Genomic DNA, 24,839 nt, shown 5'->3' with positions numbered 1-24,839 from the left:
GATTTTTGCTATTTTTTGATAATCGTTTGCTAACTTTTTTTTTGCGTTATGAGTTTTTAGTACATATGGCCTTATTTGTCAAAACTGTTTGTAAACATATTACCCATCTATCCTCGAATCTATTAAAATTAAGCATAGTGTTATATTATCTTCATTTGTGAATGCTGTTGTAAAAATCAACGCATTTTGCATTCGTTCTTATTGTTTGATTATTTTAGATTTCATTAAATTCATAGTAACGCGAATGCTTTCATAAAGATTAGACATTTCCTTATTAAATTACATAGGATTAATTATATCATAAACTGCCTTTTTTAATTTACAGAAATATTGATTCACTAAATGTCCAATATCTTGCGTAAAATGCTTTAAATTACTTTTTTATGCATTATTTCAGAAAAAAAAATTATCATAACAAAGAAACATTTGGAGATGCTGACTTCGTACTTAATATAGTTATAGCATAAACATTATTAATCATGGATATTTTTAATCTATAAAAAATATGAATAATATGCGGTGAATAAGAAACAATGCAAACTCTATTTTCCATAAATGAAAGAATTCGGTCCTTAAATAGTCCTATATAAAATGATCAACACATAAAGCAACTGTTTCTAAACGCACATTTGAATTCTTCGCTATGCCTCAGATTTCTCCTCACATATTCAATGCGTCCATTATTCAAATTACAAGACTACCCTGAATGAAAGGAAGCTCCAAAGAAGGAAATTATGACATTGCATGATCTGGCACAGCTGTTACATAAATCAGAATTTTTCAATTTCCAGCATTTTCAGTTCTACCACTCTCTGCAGGTAAAAATTAGCATAGACTATTCCAGATTTAGAATACATTTTAATGTACAACGAATGAAATTATTTATCTTATTTTCATTTATTTTGTCACCATTAAAAGAAAATGGCGTTGTTTAGATATGTTCTTTTCCAATATTTTATAGATTGAAAATGGAACAATGCTACGTTGATTATGTAATGTAATGATAGAAATATTGCAAAAATTCTTTAAAAAATATCACAAATTAAAAATATTAGTTTATCTATTTTCAAGCAATAAATTACTTTTAAATCTTTTTGACAGCTTATTTTATGTAATATAGGGTGGCCATAAAATAAATTTCTCTGTTTGAGGCATCTACAGCTAAAAGGTATGAATGAATCAAACCACATTTCATATGCAGTCTGTGGAAGGCATTGGAAGAACATTTTGCAGAAAGAAAATTAGTACCAAAAGTCTCCGATAGGTGCAGCAGTTCGTTTTTGGCTATTGACGTGTTCTTGACTGTTATTCGTAATTGATTGTTGATGTGTGTTTTAAATGGCATTACCTGACCTCAGCATACTTTACTGGTAAAACTGTTGTACACTATACAGTGTAATGCTGTGGCTGCTCTTCAGAAAATCTGCATATCTTATATGTAGAACATAATACGGGCTGTTATGAACATCGAAACTAACAGTTTTCATTTGACATTGGTGAATGTCATACATGGTATGCAATATGTTGTATACAGGGAAGGCGTCCAGCGGACCTTAATACTGCTGAATAAAAAATGATTTTCTGTGAGTTTCATGAATCCATTCATAACTGTACTCCAACAGTATTTTCCCTGTGGTCAACATTTGCTACTGATTTATTTTCAGCGGAATTCATTCATGTGTTTTCCACAGTCTGTATATCAAATGTGGTTTCATTTCATTCATTTGTTTTACCTGCAGATGCAGCCAACCAGGGACAGTTATTTTATGGCCACTCTGTACATTTCAGTAATCTGTCATAAAATTTCTTGCTTCATTTTTCTTTTTTAAATGACTTTGAATGACTCATTTTCCATACCAACCAAAAAAGATTAAAGCTGCTTTTAATTTTCATTACAGCAATTGTAGCTTTTTCTAAATTAAACTATTGCGCCATGTTGCCTTAAAATTATCTAGATTGTCCTTAATATCGATCTTTAATACATATGCACAAATATATATCGATCTTTACAGCATTAAAAATAGCTGTCATCCTAAGGGGTACATTAACGATTTTCAACAGAATGAAACATGCGAATCAAATTTCATGGCAATTAATCTAGCTATTATTTTTTATTAAATTATTGGGGGGGGGGGGTGCGCTTAGATAAAGTTTACAGTTAAACAGCACCCAATTGGCTGAAGAAAGAAGATTCTAGGATATAGGACATATATGGAAATAAAAAAGAAAAAGAGAAGTTAAGATCAAATATATATTCAGAATAAGTATACGTCTTATATACGTTATACGTCTACCACAGTTGTTATCACAATTTAATTTTCTATTAGAGGCCCACCAGTTAGCGCTTTTTGTTTTTCTTGCATTTTGAAAAACAAGGGCCTGACAACATTTTGATCCCTATTTAGTACAATTCATGTGGTGGAAATTCCTTCAGCCATATTAGAAAATTAATACTTCACGTCTGGCGTTATTTTGAATTTTTCAAGTTATATTTCTTAAAATTAAGAAGAAAAGTTGGCTGTCTTCTATTAATCACTTTATAAATAAAATTTAATTTCACTTAAAAAATCACCAAAACTTATCAAAGATCAGGTCTGTAACGGAAAATTACATGAAATTGTCTACACTGTATGCCTTAGCAACTATTGAAGACATTCTTAGTTATGAGGGTATTATTACTCCGTTCTTGTAAAAACTTCATTACTTGTACCACGGATTTTTTTTATTGAGCAATATTTTGGGAAGATGAATAAATTTCTAACCCTGGTTGGCTGAAGTTAATATTGTTATAGGAATGGCAGTAATGTAGTGATCTGGATTATTGTAGTATCAATGATGCATACAATAAGCATGGAACATATGCTGAACCTGAAAAGATTGTGTCCACATTGTGTCTATGTCCGTTGATGAATGGATTAAATTTAAATTTGAATATCAACATGAGGATAAGAACATAACGCCCTTTCGACGCCCTTTCTTGGGACAGAATATGTATCTATCCTAAGTTATTTCAAAGGAGCACTTTTAAAGATTTTTTTTCCTGGTCATTTTTAAACAGAATAACCAATATTAACTTTCACAATAATATCATATTCTGGAAAATTGACTTGCAACCTATTTCCAAAGCAATCCAGAATATCCCTTAACCTATAAAATACGAATTTCAGTTCTCAAGGAGCTCCAGGAATAAGTACAAGCAGCTGCAGAATCGCAAAAGCTTTCGATATGATTAATTGCTTGGGTGAATAGTCAGTTCATTTTTGAATACGTTTAAGCCCTTTCCAAAAAATGTTAGAGTGGGTTTTGATTTGTCTAGACAAGAATCATTGTCGATCGATGAGGAATGTGTGTAGTAACTTTCATTAAAATATCTACAACTGCTCAGAAATCAAAATGGAACGTACATATGCACAAATATAATACGCTCAGTTCTATTTATAAGGAATGGCAACCTATCTACTGTAAAAACAGAATTAGAAGGAAATTTTATCATTAATTTTCATGCTCAAAAACTTTTGCCCGTGTACCAAAATGTATTTTAGGCAAAATTTATTTCTAACATTCAATATAACCACTTTTTTTGACAGTAATACCGTAAAATTCAATGTTAATGAGCGAATTATTTTAAAAGAAAGCAAATAAATTTATTTTTATGAAAGAAAAGTTGAATAATCAGGATAAAATTATTCACAAGTTTCTCACCACTTTGAATAATATTATGTGGAAAGCATTCAGAATATTTTTTGTAATATGATTCTTTTTATGGATTAATTATGATTTCTTAAAAAAAAACTTTATAGCTAGTATGATTTAAATTTTTTTTCATTGTTTTATTTATTTCTCTAATGTTATTATTTGATTAAAATCTGAATTTTTTTAAAATTAATTCCAGTAAAGAAAAGTTATTATACTGTAATCATGTTTATCACACACACACACACACACACACACACACACACACACACACACACACACACACACACACACACACACACACACACACACACACATATATATATATATATATATATATATATATATATATAGTCTGATTTAGTATTTTCTAGCAATATTCTTTCTCACTAGCAAAATTTGCTTTAAAATTCCAAAAGTAAAATTATGTTATGTTGTTGATAGATTAAAATATAAACGCAAGTTTAAATAAACGTGTGATAAAATATATAATATGGAAAAAACTGGGTTTGTTGCAATTTCATAGTGCTATGAACGAATCATATCTAGGAAACCTTTTATTACCATCGATGAATCTAAACCGAAATTTTACTAATGCACAGTTTATTTGAACTGTAAAATGTTACCTGGAAGTAGGGTCTTTGAAAAAGGAATTAAATTCACATTGCCATCTTTGCTGCCGTTAAGAACTCATTTGAGATGAAATCGAAGTACTATTTTTCAAACAAAGGCTCAGTAATGAATAAAAATGCTGGTTTTTAATTTACAAGTTCCGGCTCGAAAGTAATCTTAAGTTCGAGGAAGTTGAACGTAAAAAAGTATTTTGTGGCAGAACCATTACCAGAAGCTCGAATCTCCAACGTCTTGCCAAATGTCCCGCCATAAATCTGGAATTGACTTCAGAGCCTTCGATTTTAAAGACCTGGAACATGCTCGTTTAGTTTTGAGAATTTTTTTATTGCTACAGAATTTATTTTATCTCTTTTAATTTTTTATGCTTTAATTGCCAGTGAAAGTTTTTTTAGACTATGTAATTAGTGGATGAACCGTGGTACTTAAGGGGTAATTTTGAACCATACCATCTGAATATTAAACCACCGGATATCACCTGCGCGGGTTAAAAAAATATGCAAACTCTCTTTGCATAATGGAATTTTAAGGACACTTTTTATGGTTTTATTTTAGGTGGACGTTATCTGTAAGTGATCTGTGTTGAAATTATTCGGCGAATTCGAGAGGTCTTTTTTTTTACTTGATTTTTTTCCGTTTTTGCTAAAGGGGATTAAAATGTATAGAAAAAGGAGAGTAAGCTAGACAAAAAAATATTTCTTCTTAGAAGTTAAAAAGTTCTATTACTTTTGTCACATTGGCTTTAAATTTATAGTGTGAACGAGTTAATTAGATATGTTCTTGTGAAATTTACTGTATACTCATACATTTATTCTAATAAGTTTCAAATATACATATTTGAAACATTTTATTATTTATTTGAAACATTTATTTATTACTTATTTTTAATGAGCAAAATGATTTTGAACCAGATTGAATTTTCATATTTGGAAGTTCTTGAAGAACGGAATAATGTTTTTAAATATCTCTGATTAATTTTATCGTCAGGTAATTTAGAACTGTTTTCAGAATTAAAAGTTTTCAGTCGATCTACATATATATGATCTTTTACTAATGAAAATTGATCTTTAATAACTGCTTTATACTATTTGACGTCAAATTTAGAGGAAAAGAAAATTGATATTGCGGAAGAAGGATTTTCTGAAGGAGGAATGTGCAGATGATGATTTTGATTATTTTTAATTAGAAATAGAAGTTGCTTGGTTGAAGAAATTAACTTATTTCAAGTCCTTTGATATTTCCAACAAACATTTTGATCAATGAAGATGCAGTTACCAGAATGAAGACCAATTATTTTTAAGTCTGAGGAATTGATAGAGTGGACTCTGATGAACTAAATGCGACAGATCTAAAAAATACAATACAAACGAAAAAAAAAAGACGTTGAATATTCACTTTGGCGGATAATGAAATTTTTTTTTATTTCGACAATCAAATACAATTCATTTGACCAGATCTAATAAGATTACATAGTAAACTAAACTAAGAAGACATTTTCCAGTCGCATAAAAAGCAGAGAAAAAAGCACTGAACAGGAGTTTCAACTTATCACTTAAAGTGAAACCTGCACTTTCTAGTATTAAATTGAACTATTGCTCTTACTCATTTCTAAAATGATTTCTTCTTGTATCTATTCATATTAAATAATTTCCATTTTAATTAAGGTGCATTTCCCGACTTTTCTGAAAAATTGGGAACCGAACAATTATAATTGAAAGTAATAATTATGATATTTTATATACGTTCTTCTCTGATATTGAATATTTTTTATTGAAGAGTATTAAACACGCAGGGATTTAACGCAATTGATAATGGACAGTATAATAATTTCTGAGCAATGAACAGTACTTCCTTATCATTTAAAATATATTATCTTCATTTGTATTTTTAAAAGATCAAATTGGTATTTCTATTTGTCTCATAGTCTCTGGAAGTAATTGGGAACATACCAGGATAACAATGTATATAGTTGCAACAAAAAATGTTGATAAATAAATTAACTTTTATACAAAAAAGGACGTTATTTAATAATTCTTTTATTTCAAATGAAAGTAAATGATAGAACGTACAAAATTCGTACCAAATTAACCTAAATGACCCTTCTATAAAATTTTATTACAAATAAAAATATTTAATACAGTCTCTTTAGAAGTATATATCATTCTTCTTTGAATGCTCTTTTTATGTTGCATTTACATTTTATCAACATTTAATATGTTTTCACTAAGGAATGATACTTTAGCTAGAATTCATAAAATGACAAGATTCAATAAATATAATATAAATACTTAGCTTATGTTCCTCCTAATTATCTTGGTATCACTTCTTTTTAGAGCATGAGAAATCACTAGAAGGAAGACGAACTCTCAGGTTATATATGGCATTGCAAACGCATTAGATGAAACACTTCCCTAACTGTTTCTTTCTGTTTCTATTGGATATTATAACCACATACGGAGTGGAGAAATCAGTTTTTATTTGTAACGACCACGGAGCTTTTGTCTGCGTTAGGTAGCGATTGGCTATGAAATTTTTGGCAAATAATTGACCATTATAATTCATTTCTTTAAATCGCGGAAAGAATTCATTCATTTTATTCAAACTCTCAAGCTATGTGATAATTTTTTTCTGAAAACAGGACCGAATTTTACTTGCGAAAATCATTTATTAAAATAATCTACCACATGGATGCTGAACATAAGATCACTGATTACTATACTGATGCTGAATTTGCGATTTATAGATTCATTGAATATGTTAAGAATGTTATTAGTCAAATAGGTAACGGATCATTTAAATATGGTCTTGAAATTAACTCAATTAAATTATCAAAGATTAACTTCCCACAGAAAATGTTGAGATATCAAGATCCTGAATTAAGCTCCTGGCATAAAGAATCTCTTTTAGGAATTAGGAGTCATCGTCTTTCTTTTTTTTCTTCTTCATGATTGCCGTCGTGTGCATGATAAGGATTAGTTTACTAACTACAAGATTTGATGTAGCATGTTCAAAGAAGTTAGACATAAATATTTTATGAGGAATAATAATATTCTTTGGATTATTGATTTAGTTAGAAACTTCATTGTCAGATAAGGATTAATTATTATAGTCAAGGAACTGCTGGGAATTTCACCAGAATGTTAATGTTTTCTGGGAGTATGTTATTCTGATGTTACGTTTCGATTCAAGCAAAATATTATGCAGATTACCAAAAAAAAGTGTCCTCTTTGCTTTTAACACTTATCACAATGCACTATATAAGTGCAAACATCCGAAAATAAAATCAGATTTATTTCAGTTTCAGCTAAATTCTATATCAGTTAATTTCAGTTCTAGTTAAGTATACATAGTTTGAGATGAATATTCTTGTTTAGCAAGATGCAGTTACTATGGATATCATCATAAAAATCCAATAACTGTTGTAAACTATTAATTGAGTAAATGCAGAAATGGTATATCCATCTTAATTTTCTATATTGATTCATTGGTGAACAATCCTTGCTTTAGATCATGTCCTATAAAATAATTTAATTTAATATGTCAAGGAAATAGAATTCAATGCTTGAATTTTCTATATTTTTTTATTTAAGAATTCTCGAGCAGAATGTTGATAAAATTTCTTTCAGACAACATCGATTGAGAGCACTGGGTATTAAACCTCAAGAAAGAACATCGAAAGAACATTAGCTTTGAACTAAAAATAAAGAATATTATTTGATTGGAGAAAATGGAAATTGTTTCTTTTTCTTTTTTCCTATGCAGAAGACATCAACCCAAGACTGAATTTATTCATTGGAAAAATATGTACAGTTGTTATTAATTTCGGTTATGGTCCGAAGAGTCCATAAGAGATGGTCCATTGAAAGTAGAATTACCATGAGATAATATACAAGAAATGTGACATCATTTAAATTATATAAAAAAAGAGAAATTTTAGTGTATGAATTAAAAGTTATAAATCCTTTACAAATTCTCTGCAAAATGTAATAAAATGAATGGCATTTTTTATACAAATGTTTGGATTAAAATTGTTTACAAACTAATCTTTTATAAAATATGATTAAACTAAAATAATTTATCATATGTTTAAAATTACTTTTCTAATTCCGTTAATTGAAGGTTCTTCAAATCAGGGATTGAATTCATTAACGTTACAGCCTGCATATGAAGGTAGAATCAATAGCAAATGAAGTCAGCAAAACTATTGATGTCATCAAAATTTGCTCAGAATATTTTGATAGCTCCATTTCTCATGTAGAACATTCTCGAGACCTCTCCCCTCCCAGCTATCGGTCGATTTGCGGAATGTCGTTGACAGTATTCTGCAAATTCAGCGATAAGTTTCTCTAATTCTGCACTATTTATCAGATTTTGGAATCAGCTTTAAATATTTGATGATATCGTAAGCTAACATTTGCAACAGGAAATTGTGATGGGGATGCGATGCATCCAGAATTTGTTCGCATAATGTATTTCATTATTAGTTTGAAAAAACTCCATTGTTAGACAAATATTTCTAATCTTTGTGTTTACAAATAACTTTTGAGATGGAATAAGATTATAATGTTTCGAATAGTATTTTAATGTTTAGAAACAATATTTTCATTAAGTGGAATAACATTAATATTAAATTAACCACCAAAGGAACAATTTTATTCATTTTGATAAAACGAAAGTATTATATAGCTTTATATAGAAAGTATTTATATATAAAATATTTTATACCTTTATGAGGAATTTTTAAGAGGAATTAAGAAAACAAATATGATTTTTAAATAAAATAATATTAAAACATAAAGGTTCTCTGCAAGAGTGAATAAAATGCTATCTTTTGTAAAAAATCCTTATTAACTTCTTTTTCAAGACACTTTCTTTGTTGAAGCTTTATTATTTTATTGGATTTTATTTATATAGAAAATCATATTTAATTATTAATGAAAGCAACCCTTTTTATTCAAAAGTTTAAAACACAAATACATTTTAAGTAAATAATAATTGTTTTCTTAAAATTTATTATATGGAGTATGAATAGTGTAGGCAATTTCATGCAATGAGAATGTTTAGGCCAATACAGCTTATATACTGGACTATACATTCTGCATTATACATTTTATATTCAGATATAGTAAATTTGATAACAAGTATGATATTAAAAAAAGCAAACTATGATATTTGTGTAACAAAGTATAAAATAAATTTCATTCATTTATAAAAGTCAAGTTTGATCATTTGAATGTTAAAACATTGAATAAATTTCATTCATTTTTGAAAAGTAAAGTTTGATCATTTGAATGTTAACAAATTGAATAAATTTCATTATCTCATACACATTGAATACATTCCATCATCTCACGCACATTGAATAAATTTTATTAACTCATGCACATTGTATAAATTTCATTATCTCCTTTTGGAATAGCTTTTATAATGCTGTTTTATAATTAAAAGAAAAATAATTTTAGGGATTTCATTGTATTTATTTCATATAATAAAAGCGGAGATTAACTTTCATTCAACAACATTTAGAGATTGTCAAATAAAATATTGCAAGATTTTCATTATATATATTACGTTACTCATTCATATTAACTCAGAAAAATATTGAAAACGCTCAGAAACGTCAAAGAAGAAGATTTTGTTTTAGAAATATATTCAGTTTTTCTTTCTAGCTTTTAATGTCTCTAAAATTGAGCAGTTAGACTTTTTTTTTTCATTTTACCCCTTCTCGATAAAATCCGATTGCCACCAGGAATAATAAAAACTTACAACCTACTCAAAAATACTACATTATTTTCATCACTTTATGTTTACAATTTTATTTTGTCCAAAATAATATTGTCAGCATTTGTTGGCAATCAGGTGTAAATGTTAATTAATATTCATTTATAATTATATTATTAGAATTTCTCTCTGTATTTTCGAAAATAAATATATATTTTTTTCACTTCATGAGAATTCACATGTAAAAAATGAAATTCGAAGTGAAAACATTCTAACCATTGGGCTAGTTTCGTTTTAGGTATTTCAAAAACATAATAGAACGAAGAAGACACCTTATTGTGTCCCTTATTCTCGTTATATATACTTATTTTCTTTATTGGTAATCAAATATTACAAATTTTAACACCAAAAGAAAAACGGATATACGATCAGAGTCGTACTTACAAAAAGCGAAGATTAGCTTTCAATAAGAACGCAGACTGAAGGAAGGAGCGTAAGAATGATCATCAAAAATATCAGAATTGACATGGTAGTATTTATAATGTAAGCAAAAGAGAATTCAAAAACTTGCCCTCTAAGGCTGATAAAAAATTAGGAATGAACCAAAATTCTTTCAGAAAATTTTTAAAATATGAAATTATTTATTTCGTTGATATTTTTAATTTATTTCATAAACTATTTTTAATCAATATACTTAATTGATGTATTAATTTTGAAATATATGTCAGTTTTATTAAATATGAGTGCAAAGTCATAAAATTTGGTAAATACTATGCAAAAAAATGAAGAAAAGTAGTTATTTTGTGAAAGAAGAATTTTGTGGAATTGACAAATGAACGCAAATAGAGCAAGTAGTGGGAGTGTATTTTTATTAGTTCTGCCAATTGCTTTGTATTATCTCCATATTACCTTATATATAATAAAACTATATATCCCTGCAAACATACTTGTCAATACAGGATTGCATCTATTATGTACAGCTGATTGCAAATATTAAAAAGTGAGAACAATGAATGGATATGTCGATATCATTTATAATTGGCCATATTTGAACTCCAGTTTACATGACATGAAATACTCTGAAACAGTGTAAATGAAACGTTCTACTAACGAATTTATTACTCCGAATTATGCATTTGCAACTGCGGTGATCAGGAGTTTTGGCGCAGCCGTGCGTTTCGGATTATCCGGCGGTAGTTTAAGTATTTACGCAAGGAAGGCATCTCTCTGCAGCAGGCGGAATTGGCAGGAGAAGCTGCTTGACCCCTTATTAGCGCAGATTGCTTCACTGCAGGCCCTGATTCTACCTGTCAGGTGATAGGTATTTGTCCGTACAGAGTTCGAGCTAGCTTGAAACTTCGATTTGTATCTGCTCCAGTAAGTTTAAACTGTTATTCGGAACGGACACTGCTAAACAAGATGTTTCAGTTAAACAAGATGTGCGTCAGATTCAAATGTGAACTTATGGCATATAAACAAGAATAATATATTAAAAACACATAAATATATGGAAAAACTTCAGTTTCATGAATTTGCAATTATCAGGATCTATGATTATTGCAATCTGTATATAATTTGTAAATCAAATTCATTTGCATATGTGAAACGAGCTACGACATATATTTAAATCAGATTAATATTTCCAGTGCTAACAATTTTCAGCATCTTATTTTTATTAAAATTAAATTCATTGGATATTTTTTCTTCACTGATGTCTTTTTTCTTAAATTTTAATTTCGAACCTTTTACAAACTTTTTAATTTCCATATATTCGAAATGGCTCCATCCCAGTTTAATTCAGATTAACAGAATTCCATTGTATCCATATTCATTTTAAGACATTTATTTGGATTGAGGTTTCATTTCACAATGCTTCATAACATTTTTTAGATCATCAGCCATTATTGGTGAGCGCTTTTTATCTTTGAGATAAACTCGAAATTGTTTCAGGACAATATCCGTTTCATAAAGTCCCACAGATGTCATATAGAATTCCAGCAGTCTAAGAGGAATCCCATAAACCGAGGATTTCTTCTAAGTAGCACATTTCCAAGATATTATGTTTTATTGGGAAGCGATACTTAGCTGCTGTCTCCATTCCTGCGTCTCTGTGCGTGTCATCTTTTCCTTCAGCTATTTTTAAAGTTCTTTCACCGAACTCAGATATTATGTTTATAGGTAAATAACAAAATGTTTACGCACTTTTGTTCATATCTGATAATCGTCACAAATTTGCGGTTTTGCTTTCTTAAAAGATGGACTGACTGATTTCTGCTCAAACGATAAAAGTAAACTGGCTCGTGATATTCCAAATATACTGCATGCCTGACGGCGTTCTGCACCACCACGAAAGTTTTCAATGTTTATGTAATGAGGAACGTGAAATCTAAAATTCCTGGACCAGTCATTTAAAATACACTTTTAGAGCTGAAAAATATGCTTTTTAAATTTTAGACAAACCTACCTTAATCTGAAGAATGCCATTGCAGCTAGTTCCTTATTTCCCTATTTTTTTAGAGGTTAAAGAAAATGGCATGAAGCAAGGGATTTTTGCTTCTTTCTAATTTATTCAACTTTAAAGATTAGATTACTCGTTTTTATATAATTATCTAGAGGCGAAAAAATGAAAAAACAATCATTGGTGAATTTTTCAAAGCAAACTTTCAAAATTTAAACTTTTTGAAAATCGTTAAAGGAGTTATTTTATTAAAATAAATATTCTACTTTATTTCGAGCAGTCTTGCATTGTCTACTTATCTCCAATATATCAAAGATTAAAACATTTTCCAATCTCTTTGCTCTATATTTGATTTTGGGATAATAATAAATGAAAAAGTATTAATCTTCTTAAACATAACGCTATTGTATTATAAGTCCTAATTTTAAAGTTATTTCACATAGTTTTGAATTAAATTGGATAAATGAGTTCACAATTTTATTACAATTGAGTTTGAAAAATATCTTTCTCCGGTAATAAAAAGGATTAATGTGTCTGTGTTTGTTTTTTGTCTGTAATGATACTCTACAGTCTAGACAGCCGGACCTGCTATGACTTTTGGCATATTTTGGAGGATGGGAATGTGCATCTTGTAGGGTTTTATTTGAAGTTTTTATTAGAATTTTAATTAATTGATAATTAAAATAATATTGGTGCTTTTCTGAGATAACTTTAAAAAATTATTGTTCAGAAATCGTTTTGATGTCGTTTCAAAATTTAAATAGTTTTCTTCTTAATAATCCTAATTTGGAAATTAAGAACATTTTTCCTAAATTTTGGCAATTTAATTTTTTTTACTTGATTTTCAAAAATAAATTAAATTGTTGCTCAATCAAATTCCATAAAAATTTACATTTTTAAATAAAACTTTGATGTTATGGGGCCGATATCCATTAAATGGTTTCATATACGGAACGAATATAACTATATAATTCGTTTAAAATAACTCAGTTTTGATATCTGGAAATTTCATCGAGTTATTGACGTGAAGCTGTATTTAAACAGTTCAGCTGTAATTACTTATAATCAATGTCTCTAGCTAAACAGGTGGTAATCATAGGGGATTAGAGCATGAAATTAGCATAATTTAAAATAAAACAGTATTTATAATAACATAATTTAATGATCTAATACAGAAATAAATTTATACATATTAAAAGAAAATTCTCATAACATCGCATTAAATTCACAAATACACCAGGAAAAATCTCAATTCTTATTTATATGCAGCCTTCGTTGCATCCAACGAAATTTTAAAACAGTGTCATGCATTTTTGGAAAGTTAATGATAATGATTGCAATATTTATTCATCGATATATAAATGTAATGAAAAAAATTGTCACTATATTTTCTTTGGGGAAATAATACCATAACCTCCTCCTATGTTTTAAAAATTATGCATAGCCAATAAGAGTAAGTCTATTTATTTTTTACATTATATGGCCATGTTCTCTTTCCTCATTCAAGAATAATAACAATATTTTAAATTTCTGACTCTAAATGGTATCTTTTTTGTCCTTCCAGCTTGTCTGCAAGTCAGTTCAGGGGTGAATGCGATCTTCGGTCCCCAGGATTCCCTGCTGGGCAGTCACGTCCAATCCCTGTGCGATGCCCTCGACATTCCCCACATTGAATCTCGGGTGGACATGGAACCTGAGATGAAAGAATTTTCCATTAATCTGCACCCCAGTCCTCGAATAGTTGGCTCCGCCATTCGAGATCTCATCCATTATCTAAACTGGACGAAAGTGGCCATCATCTACGAGGAGGATATGTGTAAGTATTTGTGGCCGCTGTAACCAGAGATGTGTCTGCAGTAGCTTTATTTCACAAATATCGTCTTCACTGCTCTGAGAACTCAGAACAATAAATGAGTGGGACAAAAAAAATGAAGGATATATATTGACTTCCATAAAATTATACTCATGTATCGTATTTCCTTTTCCTCTGATTATTAATAGTTCGCAAGTATTAGAGGTGGAAGCTCATGTATGAAGTATTTGTATCGAGAGTGGAATTTCATACACATAGTTTATGTGTATTAATTTTTTTGTGTCATGAACCACGAGATCACTTAATTCAGTTGCTATGAGATGTGAAAAAATAACAACAGGGTTTTAAATTAAATTCTTTTCAAAGAAATACATATAATTATTTTATATAATTTATTATAGTTATTAGAACAACTATGCATTTCGGGAAGTGAAATGGTATTCCGCACAAATCTAAAAGTTTAATTCCATTAACATTTTAAATGCAGAACTGATTATAAATTCTTTAATTTGGTTTCAGTCTTTATTCAAAAATACTTTATTTTTCAGAGAATGTCGACCAGAATATGATATTTTTCTCAATTATCCCTTTTAGAGGCCTTATTTTACTAACAGCGAAAAGTAGCTATTCTTTAGAAAATGCAAGTAATTATTTTTGACAAATTAAGAACAGATAGGTGTTTGATATTTACAGAAAAAGATAATGTAGGTGACTTAAGAGTACCTTATAGTTAAGATTACATTTTTATTTTCAGAAGCGAAATAAACAAATGCAGCTTTTGTTGAAACAACAAATTAAACTGGAATTTAAAAGATTCAAGTTATTCAATAATTATATTCTAAAAAGGAGGAAGTAAAAATAATATGACAGAGCAAAATTAAAATACAAATTCAACATTTTAATTCCTTAGAATAAAGGAAATCTAAAAAGGAGGAAGTAAAAATAATATGACAGAGCAAAATTACAACACAAATTCAGCATTTTAATTCCTTTAGAATAAAGAAATCTAAAAAGGAGGAAGGGAAAATAATGACAGAGCAAAATTACAATATAAATTCAGCATTTTAGTTCCTTAGAATAAAGGAAATCTAAAAAGGAGGAAGTAAAAATAATATGACAGAGCAAAATTACAACACAAATTCAGCATTTTAATTCCTTTAGAATAAAGAAATCTAAAAAGGAGGAAGGGAAAATAATGACAGAGCAAAATTACAATATAAATTCAGCATTTTAGTTCCTTAGAATAAAGGAAATCTAAAAAGGAGGAAGTGAAAATAATCTGATAGAGCAAAATTAAAATACAAATTCAACATTTTAATTCTTTTAGAATAAAGGAATCTAAAAAGGAGGAAGTGAAAATAATATGACAGAGCAAAATTACAATACAAATTCAACATTTTAATTCATTAGAATAAAGCTGAATGCTTTAATATTTTTCTCAAAACATCACCTTTTCTTATATTAACTGATTACTGGCTTTGACATCTTTTCATTTTTTGTAATGGATTTGTTTTAAAAAATCCTAATTTAAATCGTCTCGCAATCGGAATCTTTTAGATTAAACGTAATATGTATAAATGGTAAAGAATAAAATAACTAATGCAAAGAGTGAAAATGGTTTTCGATAAATAATTTTTGTTCAATAATGTTCAATTATTTTGTAGTTATATTAATCTTTACGAGATTAATATATTTGCAATATAATTTTTAGATAAGTTAATACTGATTTTGTTGATTAATTACTAGTTAAAAAAGCATTATTCAAATATTTTAATATAAAAAAATAGACATTTTCCAAAAATATTTTAAAGGGTTTTGTAAAATATTTCAAATACTTCTAAATCTAATATTAAATATTTATACTCTGAAGCAAATTACAAAATTATATGCATTGTATTGACATTTATACTTATCAACAAATGTATAATAATTTAACCTGTTGTTAACTTAGCTAATCTTTCCTGTTAAACTTCTATTAAATTAATAAATTTCCATTCAATACTTGAGGTTTTACAAAAATCTTAGATGATTGAAAATATAACTACATTTATATATTTTTAAAAATTCTAATAAAAATATCACGAGTACAAGTCGCTTTTACTTTCTGAGGTTAAATAATCAAAAATGATTTTATATTCTACTTATTCAGCCATGTCCTATTTATAATCCGGAAACGTACATTCCACCTTTTCAACCCCTGGTTGAGTAAAAATCATATATTCAAATCATGCAGACCTATTCATATTCATAAAATTCCAGTATGGAGTAATATTACGGAAAAAGGAGTCTGTTAGCGGTACGTGACAAAAAAGGAACTTCCAATATAAAACCTGTGAAATGGATCAGTCATGAGCCCGGATTTTCATTTTGATATTTTCCCCCCGTAGCTTTGATCAGCCTGCAGGAACTGATTCGGCCTCCTGTGAAAAGGGACCTGCAAGTAATCTTCCGCAAGACCAGTGTGGACACGTTTAGGGACACTCTCAAGGACATTCGGAGTCGAGGGATCTTCAGCCTTGTCGTGGACACCAGACCGCAGAATCTGCCTCATCTTTTGCAAGCAGTAAGAGATGTTATTTTTCTTTGGATTTTAAAGTATCAAAGGAAAATGGGATTTTGTGGCGAAATAGCACATTTTTTTGAGGAAGTTATTTCTAAAAATATATTGTACTTAAGATATTCAATGCAATATATTTGAAAATAATGATAATTAAATTCAGCGAATACTAATTAAATAAATGTTTATAATATGAGAAATTATTTTTTAAATAATGAAAATTAATAAAATGAAATATATGTTCAAGTAATATGCTAAAAGAGAAGGGATGTATAAACTATCCCGCTGTCATATTTAAGCACTGCAGAAGGAATAGATGCAAGAAATAGACAGAATAAGTTGTGTTAATACTACTCAAACGTTAACACCTTAAAGATGCTACTAGCTCACCACACTACTAGGCAGTCAAAAGTGGAGCTATTGCTACCAACTTCTCATTTGTTAGATGATATTGGAGTATTTTATATAATATGTTATAAATTTCAAGATTCCAAACGTAATATTTCATTGCTTAATAGAGAAGATAAGTTAGTAGTCTTTATTATACATGGTCATCTCGCACATTATACTTCTCAAAATCTATATTTATTGACATTTTAATCTTGTTTATTCAGTCAAAAAGCTTTTAAGTTTCCAACTGAACAAGGTCACTAGAATAAGTCGCTGGTGTCTTCATTTTATCCCACGTAATTTTGATTATATTCTGTTAGTCATTTATTTGCATTTTTTACTATTATTTTTGTGTGATTTTCTTGAATTTTGAGGTTTATAGATTTACAGATAATATTCAGCAGTATAACGTTGGAATATAAAACATAATACTCAACAACAAGCAATAAAACAAATAGTTTTCTTAAGAAACTGACATTTTCTTCATATAAAAAATTAAGAAGTCCAACACTCATAACATCACCTAAATAATATTCGGAAATTTACACATAACAGTTATGAAGAATGCTCAAAGTTGGGGGAGAATCTGTCAATATTTTCCGATATAAAGATACCAACACATAAACAAAGTTATATTAACAAAGTTATATTAATTTATTCTGAGCTAGAATTTTAAACACGTCAATTTTTCCATTGCATAGTATTCAAGAAAAAGTACTTAATAATGCTTAACCAACGGGTAGAATTTCTTAAACTTCTAAGTATAAAAATGCATTTAATTTTTATAAGTATTTTCATCTGGCTCCAAAATCAAAATCATCATGTTCAAAACTGGAGCAAGGATAAATTTCTGATTATCTTTATAAAAACACAAAATAATATTGCTTATATTAAAAAGATGATACAAATCAATGCAATAGTAAAAAAAAATCTAATAATATGCACAAAGATAATGACTCATTTTCAAAAACATATATATTATAAATTTGCAACTATTAAAATTATCATATTACTTTGATTGCCCCGTATGACAAGTAATAATCAATAACTATGGTGTTATTATTGAAGCATTGTTTTATGGATGTGCGAGTGTATGCGTTTGTATGTTTTTACTTTATAATATTTTTTATCAATTTTAATGTAGGGAAGCAAGAATGCGTGAAATACTGAGTGTTTTAATAATCACTGATATTTCAGTTTAATTAGAATAAAATAATGTTGTTATAATCAGATTTATGCAATATCTTCTAGGTGAACATAAAAAAATAAAAAAATAGTGGCACATATTTTAATTTTAAACGCTATTTTTTTAGTTTCGCTTCTTGTATGAAAAATGTTAACATCAAAACAGACAATTAGATGATATTAGAATATATAATATATAATATTGACGCATTCTGCTGAACTAAGAATAAATTGACGTCCTCGGTATTTCATTTCCTTTTTTCACTTATTCATGCTAAAAATAAAATGAAATACTCAAATCAAACTGTTATAATATTAACTAATACCTGGTAATCTTCCTTTCGCTAGTTTCAAACTTCATATGCTATTTTAAAACCATTACTCCATCATTTGATTCAAAAAGTGCTACTATTTAATCCCCCGTTAGAAAACTATTTGTTATCTACTGGTATGAATGTCATTTAACAATGCTTTCATTTCAACGGCTTTCTGTTGCGTGAAAAGTGATTTTCTGTTTGTATTCTTAAAATGAGAACCTCGAATTAGACAGACAATTCATATATAATGAGAAATGTGGTCTTTTAGATTTTTATGGTGATGGTAATGTTTCAACGAATTTAGGGACAGTGTCCTTTTTCACATTAGTTCGCGTTAAGGCATCAATAATTGATGCATGCAAAAATTTGTAATAATCTAAAGTCAGATATTGAATAATATAGAATATAAATACAACAGAATAACTAAATTTTTGAAATTATCGTTAAGTATGCAAATATAATTAATACATTTAAATTATTACTGTTAATTGAAAACTGTAATTTAATATTATTTTGTCTAAGTAAAAGACAATAGACAGTATATTGTTTATGAATAAGTTAAAACTAAAATTAAATTTAGAGTATTTTTTTCAAAAAAAATGATCTACATTTGAGGTATTTTAATTTTGTTCTAAATATATAGAGCGAAATAAAATATTTTCTAATAATTTATCATCAAATACCGTACATGATTAATTGAAAACCAATTGTCATTTTGGTGGTCACCATAAACTGCTCACACGGGTAATTAGTTCCATTTAATTTCATTAAATTGTTTAGATAAAACTTCATGTTATCAAATTTCCAGATGTTAATTTAATCGTGTTACATATATTATTTTAATTGTATACACAGGCATCTTTCTAATGGAGACAATTTCTTTGACATCATAACTCTATTACAAATGTAAGGGTGCAGTTAATTCATCTTCTAAATCTCGCGAAACTACAATTTCTTTGTTTTATTTATTTCGAAAACTACATATATTAAATATGATCCTTTTTCTTTAATTTTCAACAATGGAATAAAATCCCACAATTAAATATGTGATTAAGCAGTAAAAACTGATTTTATTGCAGGATAGAAACAAAATCTCTTTTTTGGAAGGCAAAGAAGTTAGTTTAAGAAAATGCTAAAATTGGGGAAAAAATGTCATGCTTTAAATTGGTAACACTTATTTTACTTATTTAATAAATTTATATATTGGTCTTTACTAACTCAAATTAATTGCAAATTGCGATACTTGGTACACTATTAATCACTTCAGTTTTCTGTAGTTAAATATTCTGATAAGCAAATATATCGAAAATTTCTTTCATTACTTAAGTTGCATAAATTTCTCACTCGAGTGCGCTAAGATCTCTTTTTCGTGAAACAATTCCCCAACAATTGTTTCTCAACAGAAGTCGACTCTTGTTGGTCAAACCAAGTGCAAACATCTCCTAAATTCAATCAAGACCAAATTCTTTTCATTGAAAAGAAACAAGGTGCTGTACAAGGAGCGCTAATCATGAGTAATCAAGTTGCAAATTACATCACAACTAATTAAGGAATTTAGGAAGGCAACGTCTGGAACCGGACGACTTTTAACTAGCTATACGCAGGATAATCAACGTCTCACAATGCAGGGGAAACCGTCATAATTTGAGACAGCGCTTCGCCTTGCATTTTAACAAAGCAAATTGTAGACATTGGCATTTAATTAAATTAACTTTTAAAGAGAACTATTGGAAGCCTCGTTCGCTTGCTCTTAATGTGTTAGCAAAACTGAAAACTTATTCAAAAAATTTAAAAAAAAAACTTATTATTAAATAGTCCTCACAGATTCAATAATTCTTATATTTTTTCATATATTTTGTGGATGAAACAAAAAGTAAAAACAGGAAATGCTACGACGCTGATAGGAATTCTCTACATAAATTAGAATTTATTGATTGGATTTTAATAAATTTATTTTCAGTTCCCTTTTTTGATAAAATAAATTTATACGTTCCATTATTTTAATAATATATGTATATTTTTTTCATTTGCAGTTCTTTAAGATATGTTATAAATCATTTTTATAAACAGTATGGAAATAACTATTCAATTCCTCATAAAATTACCACAGACAGCCTTCACTTATTGAGTCAAAACTAAACAAAATTAAAAGATTAATTGATAAATATGTTCTAAATACAGTAGACTCCCGATTATCCGCGCCTGTCGCACTAAGTTTTTTTTTTTTTTGCTTCCAAGCAAAGAGAAAATGCTTCCAAAGCAAGAAGCAAATACAAATGACTGATTTCTTCAAAAAGGTGCAGTTTTACAGTTATGCTTTTGTAATTGCATAATAAATTACAGTATTAAAATAGTACATATGTATTAATTTTTCTGTGTATCCTTGAGCTTCTCGTAAGTACAAATCACTTTTATGTTTTCATTAACAAAATGCATTTTAGGTTAGTTTTGAGTGATATACTAAAATATTAGCGTTAGTTAAACATTTCCTGCTGTTTATTTTACGTTTTATTGTACATAAAACGATTTTTCAAAGTTGGAATGACTGTTTTCTCTTTTGCTATACCCGTTTCTAGCTTTTTTCTGATTATCCGTGATTTTTGTTATCCGCGGCGGCAGCGCCACCCTATTCCGCGGATAATCGGGAGTGTACTGTATATGTCGTTGTTACTTATGGCACTTTACAAACCCGATGAATGATCTGCCAGCAATTTAAGCCGAGTGAGCGTCTCTTGTTATTTCAATAGCACCAACTAGGGCCAAGAGTACGACTTAGCTACTTCATGCGTCCCATTCGCTGTCAAAACTCTTTTTACAAAAGTACGGGCATATTCGCACACCTCACAGATAGAACACAGAAGAAGAACAGAAATGCCGGTCCCGGGACGTCCAGATCACGGAGAAGACATGCTAGCCTTATGCCAGGACGTCGGCACTAAATGTGTTAAAATAATGTATTGCCATATGAAGCGCACACGGATATAACGACTCATTTTGCAACTACAATAAACTTCTCACTAACATTCACCAAAATTGTCTTATAATAACGTTTCCTTCTGGTGATAAAATGATGTTTCGGAATATTTAAATAAATTATTGAGTTTCAATGGAAACTCAATAATTTATTTCAATGACATTACGGAGCATAATTATAACTGATTATGCATTTTAGTGAGATTTTCATTTCTCAACAAAGTGTGTGATGTTAAGTCCTCTGAGATTCTTCATTCAATTCATAATGAATTCGAAAACCACTCATTAATTTATATTTCCAACTAAAGACATTAAAGGAATTTTCTTCCTTAACTAAGACTGTTGAATTTAATTGGAATATTCAGTAGTATAAACTCGTTAAAAATGAACCACGGTCAATAGAATACATGATATAATTCGTTTTAAATTATTCTAGAAAAATTATTTATTCTGTTTGTTATGGTTTTTTTAAAAATGATGAAAATCTAAATGAAGATTCATTTTTAGTTTAGTTACATTAACAACATAATTTGAAACAATTATTTTGGGCTGATTTGGTAGGGATCTTGTAATTTTGAACGCAATTTGATGCTGAAGCCTACATCACCGTACCACCGCGAATTTGGCACGCACAGCTTTTCTTCACTGGAATCAAGTTTCGAGCTTGCAACACACTTGCACTGAAGCAAGAGCCTCACCATCAGACCACCACTGTGCCTCAATGAAGGTTAAAATCTAAGCTTAAAATAGATGCATAATAGAAAAGTAATCGACTATGTACACTAAATCGTTTAGTAATTTCTTTTCTCTACTATTAATCTCTGTTATTCAGGAACTATTAAGTGCTATTCAAAACAATTACACTCAATACAAGTAGCAATAGTTCTCTTATAGATAACGAGAGATAAGGGAATATTTCAGCATACTGCAGAGGAAATGTTAAGTATTCATCTGTATACTTTAAAATTGTTTTATGTGAATTCTGTGCTCACATCTCCCGCATATGTGAGACGCTTTATTTCGTATGGTATATTTTGAAGCTTGCTCTCAGCTATTAAAGCGTGAAACCACCTGTGTGATATGTATGCGATTATTTGTCTTTTGAAATTACTTCGTTTGTCTTCATTTCATTGGTATACTCTATACAATTTATAGACCTTTACGTGCATTGAAGTAGGAGATTTCAAGATATATACAGAGAGAATGTTACACAGAGTTGTGAAATGAATAACACATGGTTGTTGGCCTTCTGACAAAATAAATACACGTAATTAAATTAAAACTAATCTAATTCGATGTTTCTTTCTGTATTGTGTCCAAATTTTTATCTTCAAATAATTTTTTTTTTAAATTTGAATTTCATTCGTTCCATATTTCAGTTATCATCAAGGATCTTTTTTTCTGTTTTTATTTTCTTTCGTTCAGGAAAAATTCGACTTTTGAAAAAAATCAAACAAAATGGCTTTACCTTTCTGTGAATTATTTTTCATTTCCTATTTTCTTCGAATAAGAGGTGGAAACAAAATTATTTATAATTACGTTGCTATTTAATATCCTACAATACTATCTATAATTATTTCGTTGAGATAATCAGATGCATTCATTTAAAAAATAGCATGTTTTGTGATATAAAGAATAAATATCAAATTTTGTAACATATAATTCTACTTCTGTGATTTTGCAAAGGATTTAACTAGTAATATAAAAATTAAAAATTATTTAAACCTCTAGAAAATTGTTTATTAGATAGTTTTCTTTCGTTAAATTCAAAAACTAAATCTATTTTCTGAAAAATTATGCCTATTATCTCAAAAACATTTGATATAGTGGGTTGTCATTAAGTTTACGACATTATTCAAGATTAAGGAATATAATAAGATTAATCATACTTTATATAACCTGTTATTTTCCCTTTTGAAAAACATCTGAAAATATTTCAAGTAAAAAAATGTATACATGAAAGAATATTTAAATTCTAACAGACAAGTTATTTTGTAATATTATACATATTAAAACATTTTGTTTTTTACAGGTTCTCCAAGTACAAATGAATGATTATAAATATTATTATCATTTCACTACATTTGTAAGTATTTTTTTATATTATATTATCTAGCCATTAAAATTACTGTATATCATACTTTGTCTATTTGTGAAAACAATCTATTATTAGTTGATATTCTGTTTAATTCAAATGGTATGATATTTAACGGTGTTTATAAACTATGCAATCTGGCATTGCTTCATTTATAATTAATTTGAATTTGAATTCCATTTAATTTCATTCTAAAAATGTAATATAGAAAATTTAATATTTTTTTAAAAAATTTGCTTTTAAATCATAAAGAGTAATTGTATAACAAATTATTTTCCGTTTCCTGTATAAAAGTTTATCACGTCCATTCTACCTAGCAGAACTCCACAACCAAGTTTAAAATAAAGAGCCAAAAATTTCAATAGTTGTTTGAGTGTGTCAAAAACTTGATTTATTAAATAAAATTTTCAATTTTAGATACATAGTAAAATAAATTTTATCCTTGTTTCCTGTTATAAAATGCTCCCTAAAATTACTTCGAAATTTCAACAAAATAAACTCCTCGAACAACAAAGTCAAATATTTTTCTTATCGAAAAACACTGAACGACGAGGAGCAAATATTTAAATGGCACATGCATAATTTACTCCAGAAAATGATTGATGCTCTGCATTTACAAATTGCTCCGAAGTATGTCGTTGTTTTTATTGCGAATACTTTAAACGGTAATTACTCCGAGCTACTGCGAATATCTTTCAGAACCTTAGAGTACCTTCTCGACGGAATTTTACCCATTGTAGTTTTTTTTGCTACTAAGTTGTCTTCTCATCTGAAGATAACCTGGGTGTGAAATCAAAGTTTATTTATTTTTCTACTGCCATTTCCGAAACATTCAACATTTGGAGAGTCATTTAAATCGAGCTTCGCTTTGCTTTTTGTTAGTAATTATCGGCGTAATATATTATTATTGAAGGATGGAACACAAGTCGATTTCCTTTTAAACAATGCAAAATGTTTGTACTTTACAAATATTTCATTTGCTATTTCAAGGCAATAACTTACACTAT

General features: G+C 28.5%; 1 protein-coding gene across 2 annotated transcripts in view; it reads left to right on the top strand.

Moving 5' to 3' along the window:
• LOC129961916 (glutamate receptor ionotropic, kainate 2-like) overlaps window positions 1-24,839 on the top strand; it is a 187,882-nt gene that overhangs the window by 116,854 nt on the left and 46,189 nt on the right. For both annotated transcript variants that reach the window (XM_056075553.1, XM_056075552.1), the window contains exons 3-5: window positions 14,067-14,318; window positions 16,703-16,878; window positions 23,770-23,823. In XM_056075553.1, the coding sequence (XP_055931528.1) occupies window positions 14,067-14,318; window positions 16,703-16,878; window positions 23,770-23,823 (482 nt within the window). The remainder of the gene's footprint in view (window positions 1-14,066; window positions 14,319-16,702; window positions 16,879-23,769; window positions 23,824-24,839) is intronic.

This window comes from Argiope bruennichi, chromosome 2 (assembly GCF_947563725.1).
Source record: "Argiope bruennichi chromosome 2, qqArgBrue1.1, whole genome shotgun sequence".
NCBI lineage: Eukaryota > Metazoa > Arthropoda > Arachnida > Araneae > Araneidae > Argiope > Argiope bruennichi.
Note: the sequence above shows the minus strand (reverse complement) of the source record. Positions and strands in the feature narration are given on the sequence as shown.